General features: G+C 44.0%; 2 protein-coding genes and 1 long non-coding RNA gene across 3 annotated transcripts; 2 read left to right on the top strand and 1 right to left on the bottom strand.

The window, feature by feature from the left end:
* Nucleotides 1-1,690: 1,690 nt before the first annotated feature.
* LOC143421165 (uncharacterized) lies at nt 1,691-3,158 on the bottom strand. Its single transcript, XR_013100913.1, has 3 exons — nt 3,030-3,158; nt 2,202-2,238; nt 1,691-1,877 (listed from the first exon to the last, which is right to left on the bottom strand). It is a non-coding gene; the product is annotated as an uncharacterized LOC143421165 (long non-coding RNA).
* Nucleotides 1,691-6,895, top strand: LOC143412453 (uncharacterized). Its single transcript, XM_076890319.1, has 6 exons — nt 1,691-1,772; nt 2,990-3,364; nt 3,453-3,716; nt 5,492-5,576; nt 6,311-6,348; nt 6,605-6,895. Exons 1-6 carry the CDS (start codon nt 1,721-1,723, stop codon nt 6,610-6,612), a joined length of 822 nt encoding a protein of 273 aa, XP_076746434.1. The 5' UTR covers nt 1,691-1,720; the 3' UTR covers nt 6,613-6,895.
* Nucleotides 6,896-11,049: 4,154 nt separating this feature from the next.
* LOC143421164 (metaxin-1-like) lies at nt 11,050-23,756 on the top strand. Its single transcript, XM_076890318.1, has 8 exons — nt 11,050-11,169; nt 15,869-15,938; nt 16,024-16,103; nt 18,147-18,239; nt 18,322-18,504; nt 21,054-21,130; nt 21,540-21,697; nt 23,123-23,756. The coding sequence occupies exons 1-8, from the start codon at nt 11,089-11,091 to the stop codon at nt 23,356-23,358; spliced, it is 978 nt and encodes a 325-aa protein (XP_076746433.1). The 5' UTR covers nt 11,050-11,088; the 3' UTR covers nt 23,359-23,756.
* The last annotated feature ends 771 nt before the right edge of the window (nt 23,757-24,527 follow it).

The following is a 24,527-nucleotide window of genomic DNA, read 5'->3' as shown; positions in this document are numbered from 1 at the left end:
ACTGGCTCAGTGAGATTAGCAACACATTAAGACTTCCTCAGATGTTTTGCAGCTTGATTGCAGAACTTCAGAGGAGGAAGTAGTTCTCCTGTTATTTTCAGGTATCATTTAGTCTATTTTTAATTGATCCAAAAGCCGTACGAGCCTGCGGTGGTCTCGGTTTCACTGTTAGAGCCGCCTCGCTCGATCTCGAGTCAAAATACCAAAACAGAGTCTTAAAAACATGAACCTGCGGCGTCACGATGGGCCTTTGGACATCTTCTATGTACAGTCTGTGTTTCAGTGTCATGACTTCTGTTTTAGTCCAAAATGTTTTGTTTGTTATGAACACATTACTTTATTAAAAATAACTTTCATTTTTCTTCTATGTTAATTGCAATAAAAATAATGATTTTTTTTTAAAATTCGTCTGTTTTGTTGTTGTTTGTTGTAAAAAAGTTTTTATGAAAAATTTTAAGATTTTCTTTAAATTTCTCGAGAGTTCCTGTTTCCTCTTGATAAACAAACAAGAGAAAACATCGACTATATTAATGTTTTAATCTGCTCTGACGTCTGTTTAATCATCCCTCACAAATGCCTTTAGTGTAGGACAAAGTTGTGAAACATTAGATGATGGCACAAGCTTCTGAGGATGAGCAGACAGGACGTGATGTCAGACTCTGCCTGCAGGGACGGAAACGTGTTTGAGACTAAACCTGTCGTAAAAACAACAAAACATAAATATTTCAGAATTATGTAAAAAAAAAAAAACTAAACTAAAACTAAAATCTTGACAGTTTTTAATTCGACAAACAGGAAGCTGAATTTACAATTTTATATCTATATTTGAGCAGCACGTCAGAAATTAATCAATCATAAAGTTTAACCACTAAAACTATCGAAATGTGAAAATTCATGCATGACAACAATAATCAGATTTTAGCTTTAAAATGTAATTTTCATTAAAGAGCTTCTAAATGCTGCTGAATTAACCTTTACAGAAATATAAAAAGAAAAAACTAAAGAAGTGAAATAAAATCATGACGGAGACACTGAAAATAAACCTGAAGAAGTAACCGCGATGACTTCATCCATCACATCTGTGTGTTCAAACACAAAAAAGCTCCTGTGTACAGGATCCTCGGTGCAGGTTAGATGAGAGAAAATCTACTGATCATAACAATCTTTATTTGTTTTGATGCAGCCAATGCAAAAAAATAAAGAGATAAAAATAATATGTCATGTATTCACGTTAACGCATTTCACTGGATAAACGTGTTAATTACCATCGTCAGTCGTCAGCTCTGACGATTGGTGCTGACACATGAAACCAACATCTGGAGCTTCTGCACATCAGACTGGGACACTTCCTAGATTGTTAGCGATGAACTACTGAAACAATCTTCTTTCTTTGTGTCCACACTTGTTTTCAATGTTCAGCAGAGATTTCATGCAAATGATGAAACAGAGAACTTTGAATAAAACAAGAAACAAAGATTTTTACACAACATTCTTGTTCTCTTTGTTGCATGTTGCAAATCTAATGAACATGAAACCCTCCTCCTGCAGCTCAGAGTGCTTTGGTCTCTGAGTTTCTGCAAACTGTTTCTATTTTTTAAATGAATCACGTGGTTTCAGGTTTCAGATTCACAAAGACAACTCTTCAGCCTCATTTCATCATCCAGCTCTTTACTCTCTGCTCGCTCCTCTGACTGCAGCAGAGCCTCAGCAGAAACTAAGGATGGCAGTTTGGGACAAACAGCTTCTGTGGAGCTTCATGTTCCTGCTGGCAGGTAAGACTGAAATCTTATTTTGATCCTGTTTTAGTGACGATCAGTGGAAACAGGGTTCAGAGTTTTCCTTTGACTCGCTCGCTGCTGCTGCTCTGCATCCAAATCCTGTTTAAAGGCACAAAAGCAGAAACCACATGTCAGAGATGTGAGTGTGAATGTAGAAGATCAATAAGTGATCGAGCAGCTGGATGTGATCATTGTAGCCACCTTAAAGCTGCTGAGGGGAAATCAAAAGGAGAAGTTATTTTACGTTACTTTGTTTTCACACAAACATTTTGTAGCAGACTCATTATTTCTGACTGACGTCACATTTACTTGATAGAAAAACTTTACAGTTAATATTGAAGACAGCAGGTTTCAATGAATGCAGTCATTGATTTTATTATTGGCACTTATTTATTTTTTATTTGCTCATGGATCTTCTCGTACCTCCTTCCTGAGATCGGTGCTGCTCGGCGCTGGGAACCTGGTGAACAGTCAGGCAGTTATTTGAGGAAGTTGTTGGGACACTCGAGTTCCTTCATTCTTCTTTTTTCCGGCCAACGTTTTCCTGCTTATCAGATGTGTTTCTGTCTTCATCTCTACAGTTTGTCTTATTTACTTATTTTGCATCGTATCAAAAACTCTTGTTAGAAAGTAGAGGAACTACCGTTGTTTGTGTGCTGGTGTCTAAAACTGGTTTTATGGAGTTTAAATTGTGGGTATTTTTGTTTTTCGAAACACCCTGTTTCAGTTTAATCAGTGTTTTCAATAAATTGCATGTTCAAAAAATGTTTTGTTTCACTCTCATTTCTCCTTGTTTCATGTTGAAGCTCGACCTGGAACCTTGTTAAGATCCAACCATGCAAAACATGATTTTTTGCCATTTTTCAAGTGATCTTAACCCTCTGATCTGGACTGCACGAAGCCTTTAATATCACAGTCGCCCTCTAGTGGCTTGCTGCAGTACAGGTGATGAGAAAATATAAAATACACAATTAGTAACCGCTAACTCATCAGTACCTGACTTTGTTCCTGTCAGTATAACAGCAGACACTACAGTATGGAAGCCCGTAGTGTCAAAAACCAGAAATTTTGAGAAAAGTAACTCGAAATTTGGAGTTATGTTCATAAAAAAAAGTTGTGTTGATAGTTTGTGTGCAACCATAACAACTACCCAGAATACCCTGCCATGATTCTTTGTTTAATCTGACCAGCTTTGTATATTTCACACACAGGTGCTGTGGCTCAAACTGTGGTCTATCCTTTCACGTCTACCTGTGCTGTCAGAGGGTCCACTGTCACCCTCCCCTGCACCTTCACACCTCGGAAGTCTTTCAGTGATGGTCAGAGAGAAGTTCCTCTAAAGATCGTCAGAGTCCGCTGGTGTAAGAACCATGTGATCTGTCAGGACAAAATTCCATCTGTGTATGACAGTAACCCAGCAAACATTGATCCTCGTTATCAATATCTGGGAGACAAGAAGACAAACTGCACTTTACAGATCAGAGATGTTCAGCAGAGAGACAACGCAAGCTTTCGCTTCAGGATGGAAGCTGATCGTCCTGAAGGACATTTTACTAACCAGACAGGAGTGAATGTCACAGTTGTTGGTGAGAACAAAAAAATCTTAATTCTGCAAATAATCATTCATCATTAAGAATTAATAAGTGTGAAGTAATATGAACACTTTGATTTTAGATTCGTCTAAAATGAGAATAATCAGCTCCAGTGATGATAAAAAGTTGAGCAGAGGTGAAAACGTCACACTGCTCTGCACTTCAGTCTGCACTTTCCACCAACTGGAGGTCACCTGGTTCAAAGATGGCCACGCCCTCTCAGACACTGGCCCCTCCCTCCATCTCAGCCCTCTGACTGCAGAGGATTCTGGGAACTACACCTGTGCTCTGAATAACATCATGGAGACTCTCTCTGAGCCGTACAGCCTGCAGGTGGAGGCTGGAGGTTTGTTCAGTTTTCTGAAACCTTTTAAGACGTCATCAAACTGAGAACACAAACTCTACAGAGATGTGGGAGCGATCTCCGGCCACAATTTCAAACTGAAAAAAGAAGCTTTGAAAAGTTAGAAGATGCTTAAAATTAAGTTGTTAAATGAAACAAAGACTGGTAAAGTGTTTTGATAGGATGAACCTCAAATTTGATTCTTTTAGGTTTCAAGTAACTTTAAATGATAAACTTTGCCTTTAGTAAACGATGTTCTAAAAACTGATAACACACATTGGGAAATTATTTAAATACTGACACTTCTTCCACAGAGTCGCCTCACAGCTGTGACTTTATGAGCTACGTGGTGTTTGGCAGGAAGGAACCTCAAATAATAATAATAATCATTTTTGCAAACATTCAAGTTTTGTTTTAACATATCAAAGGATTTTATGAGCCTCCAAAACTTATTGTGACTTTTGCAAACCCTTAAAAAAATAAAATCACTTTTTCCCCCAAACACAGACTTTCAGACACAAAAAGTGAAACATCTGAAGAACTCAAATGACTTGAATACAAATGAAAATGTATTTGTTGAGTCCTGCCGTGGTTTGTATGTTTCAGCAATGTTAGCCTGTTTTAAACATCACAGGTGGACTCACCTGTGCATCCTCTGTCCTCAGATGATCTAATGAGATCTGCAGCAGAATTAAAAAGCATGGCTACTGGATCTCAAGCACAGACACAGTTCTTTGCACACAAACGAAGGCAGTTTATTTACAATATGGAACACCTCAGAGGGGCCGATGGCGCGATATGGCAGCCTCGCTTCTGTCAGTCTGCCCCAGGGCAGCTGTGGCTACAACTGTAGCTGCCTCCACCAGTGTGTGAATGCGAGAGTGAATGAATAGTGGTATTGTAAAGCGCTTTGGGTGCCTTGATTTGGGTGCTATATAAATCCAATCCATTATTATTATTATTATTATTATTATACAGTGAGTTGGGAGGGGCTCCAGGGAGAAGGGGGTAATCCACACACACTCACTCCTCTTCAGCCGCAATCGCTCCAAAACTCCACTCACACCGCCACACACACGATAGGTCTGTAATCTGGTCCAGGAGGGGGATATCTACATACAGGAAACAGTAGTTAGTACCACAGGTAAATACACACAGGGACTTCTTTAAAGAAGCTGAGAGAACGAACTCAGGAGACTCTGCGTTCCAGCGGAGAGCTGCTCTGTGCAACTGCCTTCAATAGTAGCTGGGGAATCAGCCAGAACAGCAGCAGGTGGTGACAATCACACAGGTGCGTGGGCCAAGAGCAAGAGCCCGTAACAAGCTCCGCCCAGGCAGAGGGGAGTGAGGGAGAGGGAAAGAAAGAAAAGAAAACCTCTAACCAGAGAGACACGGGGACCATGTCCCCTCTATTTATGTCCGAGTGGATGAATTCTTTTATCACTAGTTTTTCTATTTAGTCAATAAAGTTACAACATGTGAGTAAAACGTTTTTCTTTTTTCTTTTTTTTAGCAAAACACCACCTCGACAGCACCCAGTGACATTCTGTGAAAACTAAAGTTAGTAGAAACATGATCGGACGCTCAGGTCACTTCACTGACAGCACAAACTCATCACTCAGGATAAATTACATGCAGGATGAAAACTGACTTAAACATATATAAATACATAAAAACAGGTTGTTTCAAAGCTATATTTCTATCAGAGCTTTCTCACTTCCAACCCGTAACATACCGACAGTTTGTGCTGATTTCTACATATGTTTCTGTTTTCACAGCTGGTGGAAACCTTCCTCCGATACCTGGTGTGGTGTTTGTTGTCCTGCTGGTTGTGATCGCGCTCGTGCTCTTCATCGTCGAAAGGTACAAATCAGTCTGAGTTCCTCTTCAGCAGCAGCTGAAGGTGGCTGTGCTGAACCTGAGTTATATTACGTTTTAGTGATTTTACTTGTGTTCATGTAAAGTACACGTATGTAACATTACATCACCTGTGTGATTAACAGTATAACAGTAAAGCTTTCTCTGCCAACACTTCCACACAAAGAGCTGAAGAGACGGACAGCTGAGCTTTGGTTCAGCAGCCTGTGTAAGTGTTAGCATCAAGCCCACAGCACAGGTGGAGGTCTGATGTCAGGAAACAGAAATGATCTGAAGTACAAATGTGAAATCAGCCTCCGTCTCTCACGCCTCGTGTATATATGTGCGTTGACTCGTCTGCCCTGAACCTCCCACAGCTCCCTCACCTAAACAGAGCATTTCCTGCTGTTTCTTACATGATAAAACACATGTGGGGGAAATATCTCAATTCCATCGTCACACCTGTGAAAACAATTTTACATCAAATCATTTTTCATACTCAGATCTCACAAATACACAATAACACCCAACACGCTTCACTTTCTCAGTTTGTGGGTTTGTTTAACTGATTCTTACTGTTTATTCTTTTAAACACTTAATGATTTTGTTAAATATGTTCACAGCATATTATGAATAATTATAATCTTAACCCTGACTCACATGTCATCCTTCTTTATCCACATGTTTGTTTTCTTTGTAGTTTTTGATATTTGATTGTAAAATCAGTCATATTGTTACAGGAGGCTGAGAGCAGCAGAGGGTCAGAGAGCTGCTGAAGGTGAGTTACTGATGGGAGGAACTGTTTAACACACTTTACCCCTTTTATTGAGGATAATGGGATGGATTAAGATATATTTATAATGTGATGACTTGGTAAGAATAATAAGCAGACGATGCAGTAGGCTAAGTGGGGTGAGATGACGTCTAATGGGAGAAAGAAGAAGAGATCAGTGATTCCTTTACGGAGCAAACTAACAGCCATCTTCCTGTGTTTCTGTCCTCTTCACTGTTTTCACATCTGTCTGTGGTTTCAGCTTCCTAATAACGTCTACAGCAGCGTTCAAGAACAACACGACCAACAGGAAACTACAGTCGGCTACACCTGTGTCCAGCTCACACAGGAGAAATAGAATAGAATAGAATAGAATAGGTCTTTATTGTCATTGTACATGTACAATGAAACGATATGTGGCTGAGTGTGCAAGAGTAAAAAATAAATATCTAAATAGTAAAGACAGCAGGAATTGGGGGTCTTTCCCCGTCTCCCTTGCTATCTACAGTGGAAAAAGAGACAAAAGACTCCCCCCCCCCCCACTCCTTTGTGTGTGGATGCTTCCCTCCAACTTCCTGAGATACCATCTGTCAACAGGGCTTTGGAGTTGACGTAACGCCGCAATGCATTGTGGGAGCGCAGCTCCATTTTCGGGGTCTACGAATCAAAACAAACACACTGTGTTGGAACGACGACGACAAGAAACATGCTTAAAAGCAGCTCAAAAGAAAACGGACGGTATAGAGACCGATTGCGTCCAGAGGCGAAGCAGCGGTACTTGAAAAAAAATAGAGTGCATCGCAAATCTGGACCCATATGAAATACGGCAGTGGAGTAAAGACCCAGACGACTTACCGCCACTGTCCTACCCCGATATCTTCACCTATCTTGTTTGTGGAGTAAGCGCTTACACAGCGAACCAGTTTCGTAATTACAAGTCATCCAATTTACAAATGGCTGGGTGCAAGATTTGGCTATTTTCAAGCCGCCAAACTCTGAGTACGTCGTCAAAGTAAGTCAGCTGGAGTGCATCGAGTGAAATAGCCATTTTTCACCCCCCACCATAATTAATGTTACACATTTATCATTTAACTGCTAAAATATCGTTATCATATTATATGCCCATAATTGTAAAGTACATGCAAGTTAACACATTGATAATCGGGTAAATTATTAACGCCAATTTGTGTCCTTCCTGTCTCATTTCATTTATTGTCTTTACATCAACCAATCAAGTCACTCCGATGTTTGATCGCAATTTCTATAACTTCCGAGACCACCAACGATGATATTATTCAGCTATAAAGTGTGATGTGAACATATTTAGAACTTACCGGAATGAAAATGTCTTGAGCACACCAGCTGATATCTGGAGACGTAACAGAACTTGATATCAGCTCGTCTCACGGCTGCTATCCAGGCTAGACGCCTTCGTTTGGTAATATCCGATACATGAGCTCCTTCATGTTGCTTCCAGGTTGGGAAAGCATAAAAAGACAATCCAAACTTATTCCCGTGCCGGTCGTAAGATCGAACATTGCAGCCGACCGCACAGCAAGTACGAACCATGGCTATGCTTTTGCTCCTTACTTAGAACCCCAAAATGGCGGATCGGGCCAAAATCCTTTCCACGCCCACCCCCGTGACATCACGCTCCAAAGCCCTACAGTAAGTGTGAGAGACATGCTAAGGCTACGTCCACACGAGCCCGGATAAATTTGAAAACGTCGTTTTAGTCTGAAAACGCTCTGCGTCCACACCATCGTTTTCAGCCGTTTCCACAGAGTTAGCACAGAGGCTACGTCCACACGTATGCCGGTATTTTTGAAAATGCAGATTTTTCTACGCGTTTGCACCTTTCGTCCACGTGTAAACAGCTTTTTCGGCCAATGAAAACGGAGATTTTTAAAAACGCAGTTTTTGCGTTTACGTGTGGACGAGGAAAACGGAGAAAATGCAGCGTCAAAGGTGTGCGCCTTTTTTGACGTCACGCTGTGCGCCATCATTTCTACAATGATGGACTTAGACAAAATACTGTTGCTGTTCATTTTACTCTCTGCATTGTTTAAATGCTTACAAACACACACAGTTACTGTCGCTCTACACAGAGGACTCAGTCCTGCTTTTATGCGCCATCTTTAGAGAAAAAGAAGAAAAAAGGAATAAACAGCAAACAGAGGAGATGTTTACAGTCTAGAGGAATATAGACATAAATAAGAGAAAGGCAGCCAATGGAGACACACGTGTTTGAGAGCAGTGCAAAGACAGGGCTGAGTATAGAGTCTGGGAGTGTCCTGTGACCATGGCTCAGATTGGTGAGGTGGGTGGGCAGGATGGGGTGTGGGGGGAAGGAGCTGTTAGTGAGTCTGGAGGTGTCAAACAGTTGGTGGGCGGGGTTTGAGGGTTCAGCTGTGATGGCCCTGGTTTACCTGAGACAGGAGGATCTGACGATGACCTCTGGGGGGACAAAGATGATTGGACAGATTGAGGCCAGTTGGTGAGGAAGTGTCTGATCCAGGAGCTGGGGGGTCTAAAGGCGTTCCAGTTTGGTGGTGAGGCTGTCTGAGACGATGGCGTTGAACGCTGAGCCGTAGTCACCTCTCACAGAGACCAGAGGAGGAGCTGCAGGAAGCAGTCTGACTTTCATAACGCAGCTCGTTGATCATTGTGGCCGAACTACTGAAAGCATTTACAAAACTAAAGATTTGCCTCCAAATAAAAGAAAATATCTTTGTGGACTCTCTCAGCACAGATCGTGTTTATATTAACGTGAATAATTCAGACATGATCATGTTAGAAATATTAACTGGTTAGAAAGCCTGAGTGTGTTTTTGTGGCCTCACACTCTTTATAAGGGAAATAAGTATTGCATTATTTGTCATTAGTTACTTTGTTGCTGTGTTAAATGTGGTGTTGTGTAATGAAATGAATGAATAATTCCGTTATGGGTTCCTATCTCGAGTTAAGAAACATCCATATCTACCACCTGACTTCTCATTTTAATCTGCTCCGAGTTCTGATTGAGGAAGATTTAGTTGTGCAACATTTGAGCTTTAGAGTGGAAGCTGCTGAAAACCAACAACGCCACAGTTTCCCCACTCGAGACGCAGCAGAGGACGTTTCCTTCATCCTGTTGTTTCACACAGCACACGATGAAAGACGGCAGCTTGTGTTTACAGTGAGAGACTGATTGTTGAACTGTCGATCGGTAAAAAATCAAACGCATGAACACGTCTACTTTCATTTCTACATCGTAAAATTAATCCAAAATAAAATAAGATGGGATTGTGTCACTAAATTAATGAAATAAAGATTAAAATAAAGGCCAGGGTTGCCAAGGCTGTATCACTTTGACTCATCACTGCTTTAAATAAAGGTTGGTTCTACACTGGATCAGTTGAAAGGTCACTCTGCTCTCCCGTGATTGGCTGGTTTCTGTCCGGTAACTGTTGATGCTCTGGACTTTCTTAAAGGTGGTTCAGGAGTGAAACAGCTGAGTTGTGGACTCTGTCTGAGTGTCCTGCTTCATGTTTTCTAAGAATAAATAAATAACTGTATTTATCTGACCTCCTGCTGTGAACGCCTGCTGAGTTTTCCAGGGTGCTAACATGACCTCACCCGCACTCTAAAATTTCTCCTGCACTGAGGCAGCTCTGCATAGCTGGAGTTGAATTTGGTGACAGCAGGTTTACAAACAAAGTGATCAGGAATATTTTGATAAACGAAATTTGCCTTAATCCGGTTAAAAGAAATTATATCCTTAAAGAATTTGAGACCATGGAGGTTAAGGCGATAAGAAAAAAGTATATTTCACTTCCTCTTTCCCCTAAAGTAAAAGAGGTTCACTTTAAAATCATTAATGAGGTTTATCCAACCAATGAATTCTTAAGACGGAAATTTAATTTAGATGTGAACGCATGCACATTTTGTGAAAATGATATTGAAAGTCTGGATCACTTGTTTTTCTACTGTGAATCAGTGCACTCCTTCTGGACTGACATGTGGAGCTGGCTACAGTCCAGGAGAATTCAGTTACCACATTTGACGGTGACAGTAATAAAATTTGGAATACTTGCTGAGAATGCAGATTTTGACCTGTTGATTAGGACGTTTTTGTTAATGGGAAAATTTTTATTCACAAATGCAGATACTTTAAAGCTAAACCTTGTATAAACAGATGGCTGAATGACTTTAGACTCTGGGCTAAATCGCTGAAACTTGTGAATAACAAGAAAGCCCATAAACTTGTTGTTTTATTTAAAGAGTTTAACCTATGTTAAAAAAAAAAAAAAACTCCCTATTTTATAATCACGACTGCCCTTTTTTTGCACGTTAGTTTTTGCCTTTGGTTCGAATCCTTCAATGACTGTTCTTTCTTTTTGTGCTAACTCTTTTAACTTTGTGCTTATTGTTGTTGTTTTTGGTTTTTTTGTTCGTTTTGTTTGTTTGTTTGTTTTGCTATAATGCTCAACCGAGGATGTAACATAATCGGATTAATGATGGTGCCTTGTATGTTATACTGTTGTTTGTAAATAAAGTTTAATTAAAAAAAAACAAAAAAAAACATGACCTCACCCTGAGTTTTGCTAGTGGTGCTGATGATAAGTACTTGTTCTTCTCTACGGATTACTTCTCTGGATCGAAAAAGAAAACATTTTATTAATCCTTTTACTTTGAAATGCGTTTTTACAAAAGACTTCATTTGATAGCTACTTCCGGTGTGAGAGGTCACCATCCGGGGTGAAGATGGCGGCGCCCGATGAGTTGTTTTGCTGGGAAGGAGACTGGGGTTTGCCGTCGGTCAGTACCGACTGCCTGGTGGTTCTGGTGAGTGTCCGCTAACACCGGGCCCGGTCCCGGCTCTGTGCACGGGCGCGTTCACGCTCAGGGGCGTGGGCCGGCTCTGTGCTAACGGCTGCTAATGCTAACGCCTCAGTAAGCGTGCGTTAGCGAGGTTTCATCATAAAACTGCCGGCTGCACGGAGCGTGATCGATTACTCACGTAAACGGTAAAGTGATGACTCCACAACCAGACTGCAATAAACCGACTTTAGGCGGAAACGGAGTTTTTCTTTCATTTGTTCTCAAAATAAGTAAGCTTGATGTCCATGTGGCTCAGCTGGAGGTGAAACGGGAAGTTTTCTGACCGATCAGCGGTAACATAATAACAATATTCAACAATGATTGGCATGGTTCCTCTCGGCTCCTGTAGAGGTGGACGGATCGATCCAAGTATCGATAGTGTCGATACTAAAGCTGGTATTGGTGTCGGCTCGATAGTAGTGCGATAGGATCGATACTTTGTTTCTATCTGCTAAGTTTAATGTAAGTAGATCTCATAAATCATAGCACACTGCTCTCTTGTACATCATCTGCGTTCATGAGTTAAAAGTATTGGTATCAGCAGTACTGGCTCTTTATCTACTCGGCATCTACATTTGCAGTATCACACAGCACTAGCTCGCCGTGGAGCTTTGGAAGGTGGAAATGCTCCACGTTCAGTCTGGAGCTGATCTGATTAAAACATGAATTTCATGGTTCGTGAAGCAGTGCTTCTGGTTGATGTGCAGGAAAGTCTGACTCCATGGAGGACTTTGGATTTTGTGTGTTGGGTCTTTTCCTTCTGTGGTGTTTTGAATGACAGCAGGGTCTGTTTTTGTTGTGTGACAGTGAGTTTTAGAGCGCAGTGATGAGCAGAAAAAACGGCCGATCGTTTGGAGTTGTGCCTGTGTGCTGACTGAAGCCAGATCTCTGGCTCGCATCCTCATGAAGAAGGATGATGGTGGAAACCAGCTCTTTCAGTGCCGGCTGTAGTGACTCCAGCTCACCTGTAGGAAGTGAAGTACAGCTCAGATGAAAAAAGCTTCTGATGATTAATACAGTAAAAATCTTTCTCATTCATACCCTCAAAATTAGATTATGATGTTTCATTTGCAGTAATTATATTTCTGATGCTATGGACAAAAATGATGTTTATTCATATGTGGGTCACATCACCAGCTCCTCATTTCTCACAGTTGCTCCCTTTTTTGATGCTAAATCACCATCAGAGGCCGACGTGGCTTTTGTCCCAGGATCGTCTCGCTGTTGCGTGTCCTAGAGAACTTGAGCACAAGGCGTTGCTACAGCAGTAACAGATATTTTGATATCACATAAAAATTAATTGTGGACGATCTGACATGACACAGCTGTACAAGTCCCTAAATGTTCTATTTCTTCAGTCAGCAGAGCAGTGTTGTTACAGGCCTAACAGGACCTGCTGTGATTTTGCTCCAGTGGGCATGTCTCACCCTCCTGCTTTGGTCCTGAGCCCAGAGAGAGAGGGCAGAGCTGCAGTGCTGCGTGCCATGGTTCCTGCAGTGTGACTGTTTACTCGTCCTCAGTGGACGGGAGGAAGAACTGCCTGTTATTTTAAGCTTTCTACTGTTATCTAATCTATTTTTTATTACACACTGTATTCAGAGTCCAGATGTAATAATCCATCCATCTGTTTTCTTTGCCTTTAATTAATAATATAATATTAATAAATTAATTCTAAATCTGTCTCTTACCGAATAGTCATTGACCTGTAGTTCCTTATATGACCACCAGATGGCACCAGAGGTTCTTTTATCGACACGTTGGTCAGACATCAGCCTCAGTTTCAGTTTTACATCAGTCTAGTGGTTCAAATGTGTTTTTAAAAGTGCTTTAAGTCGCTGTGTGTATTAAGCTGCACTTTGTGCTGCTGGTGTAAGGGCGAGGACAGCTGGTGATGTAACGGGGAAGCATTGGCTGTTTCATGACTGTGTCCCTGAAAAGTTTTATCTTCTGAATTGAGAAACACCCAAACGTCTCCATAATTCCATCTGGACACGCCTCAGTGCCTCACAAAGGAGGCGCTCAGGAGGAGTCCTGGTCAGAAGCTGGAACCGTCCCCCTCTGAGCTCCTCCCACCTGACCAGCTCCTTACCCTGTGTCCTGATGATGCAGGCATTCACCAGCAGACGCAAACAGTCACACTGCTGAGTGAAAAACTAAACTTATGGACAGTGCAAAAATGTCTTCTTGCCTTTTTGTAGACATATTTTCTTTTCTTATGTTTTATAATCAGCAGCAGCAGCCCTGTGTGCGCAGCCCTGTGTGCGCAGCAGTGTGTGTGCAGCAGTGTGTGTGCGCAGCAGTGTGCTGCTGCTAATGCACTTGCACTTGTCTTAATTTTAAACAGCAGAACTGCGTCATCCACAAAGGCAAAGAAACGAGTCTGTTCTGTAGGAGCAGAGCTGTGACTTTCTACCGTCCTATAAAAGCAGCTTCCCTCATCATTCATTCAGTTCATGCTTAAAAACGGGGACTTGTCCTTTAAGTGGAGGCATTAGGTGTAGTTAAAGACTCGCGACCACCCAGAATGCTTTGTGGCTGCAGAGTTTCCATTACTGCCGTGGTCCAGAGACTCTGGTGACAGTGTGGGTACGATGATCCCCGCCTGCAGACCGCGCTGAGGGCCTCAGAGCTCTGCTGAGTGATTAAAGCTGATTGAAACATGTTTGTGTTGGACTGAAATCACACAGCAGAGCAGCAGTGCATGCTGGGTAATGACGGGCTCCTCAGCAGCGGTTGGAAAACACTAATGTGTCACTGCTGCTGTTTTTCCAAACCACCGGAGAAATGTGAATCCACCACTGCACTTTACACTCAATCAGAGCTTTCTTGGTTTTCTTATTGTGGTCTCAGCAGATAGGAGGCGGAGCTTCAGCCGTCCACACAGGTGAAGTGAAAGACTTTCAGCACTTCATCGTGACAAATGATGTCTTCCTGTTGTGTGTTTTCTTTTAAGCGTCTCTCAGTCCAAGTTGTTATCTCAGCGTCCAGCTGTGACCCCGGCGCTCGCAGCCTGTTCTTAACCGAGGTCACGAACAGGCTGCATTTATTCAGATTAAACACATTTATCACCATTTTGCTCACATTCAGCTTCTATCATTTGTGAGATGCAGTGTTATGAAGCGTTTGGTTTTACTGGGAGTCATGAGGACTCTTTCCCTTTGTTTCTGCATGTAACTGTTTAGCAGAGGAGTGGACGACACTCTTCTGTTTTCAGCACATCCAGCGCGTCCATCGCGCCTGGAGAGTGACTGTGCAGCCTGTGTTACTGAGATCAGCTCACGCTCTGCCACAGCTGCGTGGAACAAACAGCTCCACTTTCATCGTCCTCTGACTTCAGTGCTGCACATTTATGGGGAAATTCTTCCTCATTTTTTCTGGTTGTAAAAGCAGAACGAGGCTCTCGACTCTGAGCGAAGCTTTTATTCTTTCTTTCCAGAAGAATTGAGTCACCTCCAGCTTTTACTGTAAGAGCAGTCGGTCCCAATCCCCCGCTGCTCATTACTAATTATCCTCTGACCGTTACAGTAGTTTTTTTTTTAAATTGCAGGCAATTGACAAAAGACAGAGAACATAAAAAACCATTGTGTGATGTTACATTTTGGTTATTTTCAATCATAACTGCATATTTTTGAGGCAAAACACTCCAGGAAAACATGAAGTTCTATGAACACAAATGCACTAATAACGATCACCAATATACTCGGGGAAATATCGCTCCGTTTCTTGTATCCAGCATTACGCGCCTCTTGTTTTTCACAGCTTCCCAACTTTTTATAAACCTTTTAATATTCAGGGAATCCAGCTTCCAAGTTTGGCCACGCCCACCTTTAGAGGAATGTGTGGGCATAGTAATTCAAAAACTCTTCGTGTGAGCGGGACCTTGTTATAAGGTTGTTTTTGTTTCTGTCTGGCAGAAATAATTGGGTCAGTGATTTTCTGACTGAAGAGAGGAACAGAGAGGCTTCAGGAAGCTTTCAGGTGTTTGTCTTACAGCAGCTCTTTGAGCCTCGGGTCAGCAGGTCTCCGGATAATGAGCGTCCTTGTCCTCGGTGACTGACGGTTCTCTCGGTCTGCAGCTTTGTTTTCAGAGGTTTTCTGGTCCCAACTCTGGAAAGTCTGATCTGATCGTAACATCGGGGCTGTAGTTTCTGCTGAACGAGTCCTTGAACTCGTCTGAGTTTCCCGTGAAGACATCATGTCAGTGTGGTCTGAGTGGGTTTGCTCAGGCTGCCTGCTTGGCTCCACACATGGAAATGTTGCTCAGTCCAACACTGCGGTTCAGACTGAAATGTCTCAACGACCGTCGGATGGATTGTGATGAAATCAGGTCCAGACGGTCTGTTTCCTGGATGCTTTTCTTCTGACAGGTCCATCAGCAGGTCAGCGCTCCCACAGGCACAAAGAAGGAAGCAAAACTAAACACCAGGGTAAACAATAAATAACGTTTGTTTAGAGTGTGGAGCGTAAAATGCAGATTCTGGACTCCTGAAAGTTCACTTTCATTCATCTGGGGTCATTTTTGCCGCGGTCATAGGGGTCGTCCTTTGTTGCGGGCCTTCACAATACAGAGCAGCTTGACTGTTGCTGTGAGTTGGTGCTGTATAAAAAAAAAAGTTTGAATTGTGTTTCTCATGTGTTGTCGTGTTTTCTTCTTTTTTTTCAGGCCTACGCCCAGTTCGCTGGAGCTCCTCTCAAACTTCGAAAGATCTCCAACCCCTGGAGGAGTCCCAGCGGTGAGGCGGCTGCGCTGCAGACACACGAAGAAGAAACTCTGACTTGTTGAAAGCGCTTATTGATTTTTGTTTTTCCTGTCTTCAGGTTCTCTTCCTGCTCTGAGGACCAATCAGAAAGAAACTCTGTCCCGACCCTCTGACATCATCATCCACCTCAGAAAACAGGTAAAACCTCGTTCCCAGGGTTACGGTCCGACAGAAGAAACAAACGTCTTTAACATTCAAATGTTCTGTTGGACATTGGAGAATGAAATCATCACTCTCAGGACTGATGGAAAACAAAAGCAGAGCTGCGAGGAATAAAACTCTGATTGCCACTTGTTGTTTCTGCAGTCAAAACTTTTCCCTTTGCTGTGTGTGTGTGTGTGTGTGTGTGCGTGCGTGCGTGCGTGCGTGTGTGTGTGTGTGCGCGCGCGTGTGTGTGTGTGTGTGTGCATGTGTGCGTGCGTGCGTGCGTGCGTGCGTGTGTGTGTGCGCGCGCGTGTGTGTGTGTGCGTGTGTGTGTGTGTGTGTGTGTGTGTGTGTGTGTGTGCATGTGCGTGTGTGTGCATGTGTGTGTGTGTGTGTGTGTGCGCGCGCACGCGCCAGTTGGAAAAACTCATTAAACAACAGGAAGCTGCAGCCAGAGACACATTCCAGCTGTTAAACCTCAGCAGGAGAAAGAAGGTAGAAAGAAAGGTGGACCTCCACCTTTGTACAGTGTGGATGCTGAAGGAGCTTTTTCAGGCACTTTCACGCCGACCTGGACACGTTGTCATAAATATTTCACAGTCGTGCACGTGAAGAGTGGCGTGCATTACTCAGACTTGTTCAGCCTGCAGGGGTTTGATATGCTTTCTGATCACATGTTGTCATGATTGTTAGTGTGGGTGTGTCTCTGCACCTGCTCACTGGAATAAAATGAGCTAAAGCTGCTGTCGAGCTTCCAGGTTTGCTTCAGCGTCGTGCGGCCTGCTGTTAAAGCAGCATCGTAAGCCCAAACTGGAAGCGCGTCTTTGACATTTGCTCCTGAATATCTTTGAGGAAGCAACTCTCAAACCCAGTGATAACAGCAGTTTCTGGCCCACACCCCCCTCGCTGAGGAGCTCGGCCTTCGTTCAGCAGCTGGAACACATTACCCAGCATGCTCGGTGCCTTCTCCATGTGGTGGGTTGTTCAGAAACCACAGCGACAGGAAAGCTGTTGAAGAAGCTCGGAGGAGAAAACTGCTGGAAGGAAAAACCGTCAGCCCTTCAGCTCCTCTCTTTCTTTACAGAACTTGTTGCTGTTTTGCATCTTCTTGTGGTGTTCTTGCCCCTCGGGGCCCCGCTCGTGTACGAGGAGGACCTGTTAAGTGTTCTCTTAATGCTGCGTGCACTCAGCTGTTGATCAGAGCGGCTCATTGAGCGTGAATTCAGCAGCAGCTCGTTCTGGTTTCCCTGCTGCTGCCACTGTATGCAGCTGCTTGTGCTAATGAGGAAACATGGAAGCGGTTCAAACCGCAGAGACGGCAGCAGCCTGTAAACCCTCCAACACACACTAAAACAAACACCTTCAGCTCCTCTCGAGCCGTTCCTGCAGACGACCGAAGCTTCAGAAACTGAACTTGACTCTAAGAGCAGCTGAAACTCTCACATTTTGTTTGCTGTTATTCAAATAAAGCTGGAACTGTAATCCGTTTACAGCTTGTTGTAAAACTGACGCATAATGCAAATGAATTTTGCACTGACATTCCTGCTAACATGGAGCACGCTCCCGTTCCCAGCTCTCATTCCTTCAAACAGCATCTTAACTGCAGTATTGTGCGTGTCCTAAAACCTGCTGCTACCCCAGTCCTTCCAGTACTCCCAGTGACTCGATAGCTTGTAGAACCACCTTCAGCAGGAATCATCTTGTGCATGGCTTCATCAGTGTCTCACATTGTTGTGGAGCAACTCTTCTTCATGCCGTAGCTTCAGTTCATGGAGGTTCAGGGAGGCAGTAGATAATATGAGACAACGAGGACGCTAAGATGTGATGTGGTAAATAAACTCAGACTGTGCAGCCAGTTCTTGTTTTTTAAAGTCGTTGAACATTCAGGCACAAATCACTGACAAAAACAGATTCTAAGTGTTTAGAAGCGACTGCAGTGAGCTCCTTTTCCTTTCATTGGAGCATCATTAACTTGCTCCACTCTTTGTTCCTGTTTTATCGACGTTTAATCCTGATGTACTTTTTTTTTCTTCCCAGAAGTTCAATGCAGACTACGACCTGTCGGCCAAGGAAGGCGCCGACAGCCTGGCCTTCATCTCTCTGATGGAGGAAAAACTCATGCCGGCTCTGGTGAGACGAGTTTCTCTGCTAACGAACCGAGAGTGCGTTTCTCCTGAGCTCGTCCCTGAATCTCTGGATCAATCCTCTGCAGATTTACGCTTTCTGGATCGAGCCAAAGAACTACGTGGACGTGACTCGGCGCTGGTACGCCGAGCACATGCCGTTCCCCCTGAACTTCTTCCTGCCGGGACGAATGCAGCGGCAACAGCTGGAGAAACTGCGACTGCTGCGAGGAGACGAGAGGCTGGAGGCCGGAGAGGAGCTGGAGAAGGAGGTGAGCGCTCGGAGGGGGAGGAGGTCAGAAGAGATCGAGCCTCCTCTGATTTACCAGCTTCAGAATAAAACAGCTGATCGAGATCAAGATGATCCAGATGCCATACTGTGAAGTCATTCTTTAACATTTTATAGGCAGTAAATTCATCTTCGATACATACGTAAAGCCTGTTATCTAATCTAACTTGTGCATTTCTTTCTTCCCTTCCTCCTCGCTCTCTTTTTCCCAACTTCCTTCCTTTCTCAATAAATCCCAGCCTTCTCTTTGTCCTTGTGTTTATAAAAGAAGTGAACGAATTTCCCCTGAATTGAAACTCCAGCATGAGAATAAAAAGTGAGGTCACCGTGTCTGTGGAGCGTCCACCAGACCCCCCGCTTTTGTGAAGGAAACACTGACTTTCAGCCGACTGCAGTGACAGCAGAACATGCAGAAGCTCCGCGGTTTTCCACTTCAGACGCAGATATCGTTTCCATGTGTTCGGGCTGCTGAAGTGGTTGGAACGAATCTAGACTGAAAGGAAAACTTTTTGTCAGCGGAGCTTTCTGTTGGAAAAGTGCACATGCAGAACAACCAGTCCGCTTTGGACAAAGGTCAGAGGGCACGCTGCGTTCAGGGGAAGGTAGTTAAAAAGCAATTTGTTCCTGTCAGTGCGGAAACCTTCAGAGTCGACTTTTCAGGAATGAACGATCGCCGAAGTCGCCTATTTTCCAGGGTTGTTTCCTCTGAGTTTGACTCCCCTTCAGGTCGTAACCAAGATAAAGACGTCACGGTGGATGGTTCATAGAGACGTAGTCTGGCTTGTCAAGCAGAAACCAGTGAGGCTGGAATTTTGAGTATGTACAGAAAGGGGAATAGAGATGCCAGGAAGCAGAGTGAACTAGAGGGAAAAAGTCAGTCATGGAGCCTGAGGGTGATAGCATCAGTTGGTCTGATGGTTCATCCAAGAAGAGGATCTGGACAACATCTGAATCACAGTTTGGATATTTGTGATCCCAGGAGAAACTCTGGTGGCGTTTCAAGCCTGTAACTGATTTTTAAACCACAGTACCGCTTCACGATGATCGTTGTGGGTGTAGACTATCAGATGGTAACTGAAAGCCTCGAGGGCTTCTCTCTTTGCTTCACACATGCACTCATGCAGACACGAATTGAAATTCGGTGCCCGTTTCGCCCGCTGTGTTCAAGGCGGCAGAGCAGCGTGGCGGCTGTATTTATAATGGATTCAATCAAAGTTTGAGAAAGTCTCATTTTATTGGAAGTTACGCATTACGTCGACATGGTCATCTGGATGAACCGGCCCTTTAAATGTCCATAGTACCCGATGCAAATGGAAACTCTGGGCCAAAAACACGCCTCCAGTCCAACAGCATAATATTAACATCCAGATAATTCAGTTATTAATTTGATGTCACGCTCTTTAAAATACTGACTGGGTAAAATATGAATGTACTGCCGAGTGTTTCCGTCATCTGGAGGGAAACCGTAGAAGAACTGCCTGAAATGTTGCACAGAGTCGACATTTTTTGTGGTCGGCACTGATGAAGTCTGAGGTGTGTTTGGATGCTCCAGAAAAGTGAGTTCGTCAGACACTTTTCCCCTGGAGATTATAAACACGTCACACAAATAAATCCTGATGACTTTGGTGAACATTTGGCTGTGCTTGAGGCTATAACGCTCATGTTTGAGAAGCCCTTTCTAAGTGACCGTACCAAAGACGTTTGGTATAACCCGACCTCAGCAGTCAGTCGCAGGAGTTTCTAAGGCATGAAGAAACGAATTGATGTGCTCTCTTCGGAGGTGTCCAGTGGAGATATTAACAGCTCTCAGTGGTCGTAAAAGGCATCACACCGTGCAGACTTTCAGCACAGGAGTTGGACACGGACCTTTGGCCTTGGCCATGTTAGTTCCTTGCTTTAGCTTTCACAGTTAAATTTATGGTGGCCCTTGGCTTTTTAATGCTTGGTTTCAATAGCACTAAGTCAGAGGAGCTGGTAATGGAACAGCTGTGTACACAGTGAGAGGAGGAACAATGAACTGCAGGAAATTTACTCCAGACAAGGAGGACCAAGGTCACAAGCATGACATCCAGGCAGCTCGAGACTCCATTGTAGCCTTGGCAGATTTAAGGTTAAAGGTTGGGAATCGGGGGCAAGTAATCGAGACTTTAGAACTGAAGAAGCTTCTCGGATGAGAGGTGAAACATCTTCAAGCAACTTAAAGAAGTCCAGACGCTTTTCTTTCCAAGCTCCTTAGACTACTCGAGACTTTCCATCTTGTGAAGTCTGGTGGGACAAAGGGCCACATATGAACACACCTCTGGGTATCCTAAGGCCTCTCTTCTACCGTCCCAGTACCAGGAACAGAAAAAGCCCCAAAAGCTCCAGCACGAGACAACAAAACTGGCTCGGAGTTTTTTTGTTTACAGCTTTTTAGCAGAACCAGACTTCCTGCACCTTTTGAGCCTTTTTTACAGATATTGTTGATCTATAAACTGAAGCTTCTGGCTTTGACCCAGTTTTGTCTTTCTGTGTCTGTCTTGTGGTTTTCAGTTGTACCGAGATGCTGCCGAGTGCATGAACCTGCTGTCCCAGCGACTCGGCTCTCACAAATTCTTCTTTGGAGACTCGTAAGTTCATCCACACGTTAACGTGAAAACACGAAGTTGGCTTTTCTCACAGGCAGCGCACTTGTATTACTCTGGGGAAACTTTGAAGATGGTCATTAAGTTAAAAGCTTTTCTAGAGGTGTTTCAGGCACCTCCACCCAGGAGGAGACCCGGGGCCGCTGGAGGGTTCGGGAGAAGGAGGTCAAATATACGTTAGACGATAGATTGATGGCTATCATTTTGAAAAACACTGTGTATCATGTTAACTGTGGTAAAAACTCTTGTAGACACCCTGTGTTCATGCACGTCTGTCCTCCTTATGTACCTTACTGCACTGCATACAGTGATGCACTCAGTAATTGTCACTGGGAGTTGCAGTGGTGACACCAGATTATTGGACTTTGACCCTAATAAGCTTTTCTCCCTGCAGGCCTTCCTCTCTCGATGCCTATGTGTTTGGTCACCTGGCGCCCATCCTGAAGTGCAAACTGCCCAATGGGAAACTACAACAGCATCTGAAGTCTCTCGACAACCTGACCAACTTCTGCACCAACATCCTGCAGCTCTACTTCCCCAAAGACGGCCGAGGTGAGGCACACAACAGTCCGAGAGCAGACTTCTCGAGTCCAGGACGAGGCTGGACGCCGTCCCGCTCACTTCAGGACGTTTTAATCTTCTGACAAATTGTTCGCAGACTTTAAAGTGAAACTCTGAGAGCGAGATGTCTGAAACCATTAATAAGAGAAGTAACAACAGTTCAAGCCCGTCAGCATTTTTTGCCTCTGAGATGTTTTGGAATCGTTTATCCGTCTGAGATTGATGTGACATCGTGTAAACCGTCACTCTAAACAGATTGTCTCATTTTAGTCTGAAACGTGTTTTCTGCTGTTTGACTTCTGCCATCACTAACGAGGAACGAAGATGACATCAGGCACACATGTTGTAACACTTAGGGGGAAAAGACCCGGGATGCTTATCGGAGCGCTGTCACAAAGACGATGTTTGTTTTATTGGAGAGATTTTTGTTGTTGGTGCCTTTTAGAAAGTTTTGGTTGTGAACTTGACACCGTCTGAAACGCTCCCAGCTCGCTTTCATTTCAGCACACAGAGTATTTCCAGTAGTCGGAGTCTTGTGTGGACCGTTTCCTGCTGTGTGAGCGGGGACACCAGTGGAAAAGTTCCCAGTTCAATTCAGATTTAATTATAAAGCACCAGTTCACCACAACAGTCCTGCTTTATGCTCTAAAGTAAAGAGACTACAGCATCAACCCACAAATCTGTGACGCAGCACTTTACTACTACTTTACTTCTTTAGTTACAGTGTTTCACTTGAAAGAACAACTTTTAAAAGCCCACTCACATGTTCTAAGAGCATGGGGTCAAGGGTCAGGGTGCTTGTCATTGATGGTTCAGCTTTAAACCTAAACCATAGCCACAAACCCTGTGAAGGATCCTGGGAGCTTTTGAATTGTAGCTCGTGTTAATGCAACCTGCAGCGGTTCCTGATGGTCTACACAACTTCGTCTCATGCTTCAGTAATGTGACATTGACACGTTGTTGTGGTTGACATTTTGTTTATTGCTCCTGGAAACTCTGACATTAGTGTTCAAACTGGTGCTCGAAGCGCGCCGGGCTCTCTGGAGCTGCTGGAGGATCACAGCTCAGGAAAGAAATGAAGCGCTTCGCCTCTTCGATAGGAAGACGAGAAGCAAAGTTTTCCACAGGAATTCTCGTTTCCAACTGCTGCGGTGATTTCCTTATGTGTCCTGTGGGAATCCCTGCATTGATACGGCAGCAGACCCGGTCCGCACACTCGTATTTCCACCCCAACCGAGGCAGAAAAAGTCAGAATGTGCACGATGAGCCAAAATGGCACCAAAGTGCACCAGCAGCTGTGATGTAGTGTTTCACGCTGCGGTTAGCGAAGCCACCGTGAGCGAGCAGAAACCGCCTAGAGTAGAAACACAGTAGAAACACGGCTGACATTCTCCCCGTTGTTGTTTTTTGGTTCAGAGAGCTTCAGTCAGAAGACTTCCCCCCACTCTGAAGGCGGAGACTTCGACCACGTTCCCAACAAGCGGAGGAAGCAGTTCCTGTCTGCTCTGGTGGCTCTGGGCGCCATGCTGAGCTACGCCCTCCTGACAGGCATGGTGTCAATCCAGCACGCCCATCACGAGGCGCTGGAGGAGCCGCCGGACCTGCAGGACATCGGCTCCCATCACGACCACGAGGACGAAGGAGACGGCTGAGGACGACGGGCAGAGGCCGCCGTGGGACTCCGCGGACAGCAGTGAAAATGTTCAGGATAAGATCCAGGTGCAGTTAGACAAAGTTTGGGTCCATCTGACCAAACAGGAAGCGTCAGTGTGAAGTTTATCAAATGAAAAAATAATTTATCGACACAAACGAGCCTCTGTGGACAGGAAGTGGAGTTTAGTGCTGGTGTATGTACAGAAATGAATTAAAGGAAAAGTGGAGTCACATGGTTTTGTTTAGTTTTCATGTGTTCTGTTTTATTTTCAACATAATATGAAGCAAAAGGAGAAGAAATGTTGACAGCGTTCACTACTGATGCATCTTTGTTCTGAACATGTTTCAGTGTAAGTTTCATGTGACGACGACACAAGAGAATAAAGCTTTAAATGCAGACGGATGGCTCCGTACTCATGGAGGATTCAAACAAAGCTTATTTGGGTTCATTTGTTGTTTTGTGGCTTAAATGATTTTTTTTCTCCATATAATCAAAGTCACCAGCAGCTGCCTTCACTTCATCTGTGGAAGTTATCAGCGAATGACAGAGGGGAGGTGCACAGAAGCAGAAGAGCGCCTAAACCAGCACATATAACAATGACTCGTTACCAGTTGTTATTCATGCTGGAATTCTACCGGCTTTCAACCTGGAGTTTCATTGATTTTGGTCCAAATTACCACATTTCCAGCGTGGTTCCAGTCACCAACTACTACTTTTTCTTCTGGTTGCTCGCTGTAGGGGGCGCCACAGCAGATCATCTGCCTCCATCTCCTCCTATCCCAGCATCCTCCTCTGTCATGCTTCTGCATGTCCTCCTTCATCCATGCTCTTCTCTTCCTGCCTGAAAGCTCCATCCCCGCCTCCCTCCTCTGCACGCGCTCATTTCTAATCCCGTCCATCCCGCTCAAGAACATCTTCAGTTCGGCCTCCGGCGTCTCCAAACGATACATCACAGCAGGTCTTGCCTCCATCTTTAAACTATCCTGTCACAATAAACGGCTCCCGTCTCCACCCACTCCTCTTCACCTCTCTTGTGTGCTGTCTGTTGCTTTGGAGCCCAGGTATTTAAACTCCTCTGTCTCTCCTTCCCTGCTTCTGTCTCATTCACACACATGGATTCGTTCCCAAATCCGAACCCGAGCTTCACCGTCTTGGTTCCACGACAGC

This window comes from Maylandia zebra, linkage group LG11 (genome assembly GCF_041146795.1).
Source record: "Maylandia zebra isolate NMK-2024a linkage group LG11, Mzebra_GT3a, whole genome shotgun sequence".
In the NCBI taxonomy this organism is placed as follows: domain Eukaryota; kingdom Metazoa; phylum Chordata; class Actinopteri; order Cichliformes; family Cichlidae; genus Maylandia; species Maylandia zebra.
This window is presented reverse-complemented; position numbering and strand designations above follow the sequence as displayed.

Excerpts from the sequence above, each read along its gene's own strand:
- LOC143412453 (XM_076890319.1), top strand. The coding sequence starts at position 1,721 with ATGGCAGTTTGGGACAAACAGCTTCTGTGGAGCTTCATGTTCCTGCTG. Across the intron at positions 3,365-3,452 it reads AGTGAATGTCACAGTTGTTG|ATTCGTCTAAAATGAGAATA; the intron begins GTGAGAACAAAA and ends CTTTGATTTTAG. Across the intron at positions 3,717-5,491 it reads CCTGCAGGTGGAGGCTGGAG|CTGGTGGAAACCTTCCTCCG; the intron begins GTTTGTTCAGTT and ends CTGTTTTCACAG.
- LOC143421164 (XM_076890318.1), top strand. The coding sequence starts at position 11,089 with ATGGCGGCGCCCGATGAGTTGTTTTGCTGGGAAGGAGACTGGGGTTTG. Across the intron at positions 18,240-18,321 it reads AAAAACTCATGCCGGCTCTG|ATTTACGCTTTCTGGATCGA; the intron begins GTGAGACGAGTT and ends AATCCTCTGCAG. Across the intron at positions 21,698-23,122 it reads CTTCCCCAAAGACGGCCGAG|AGAGCTTCAGTCAGAAGACT; the intron begins GTGAGGCACACA and ends TTTTTGGTTCAG.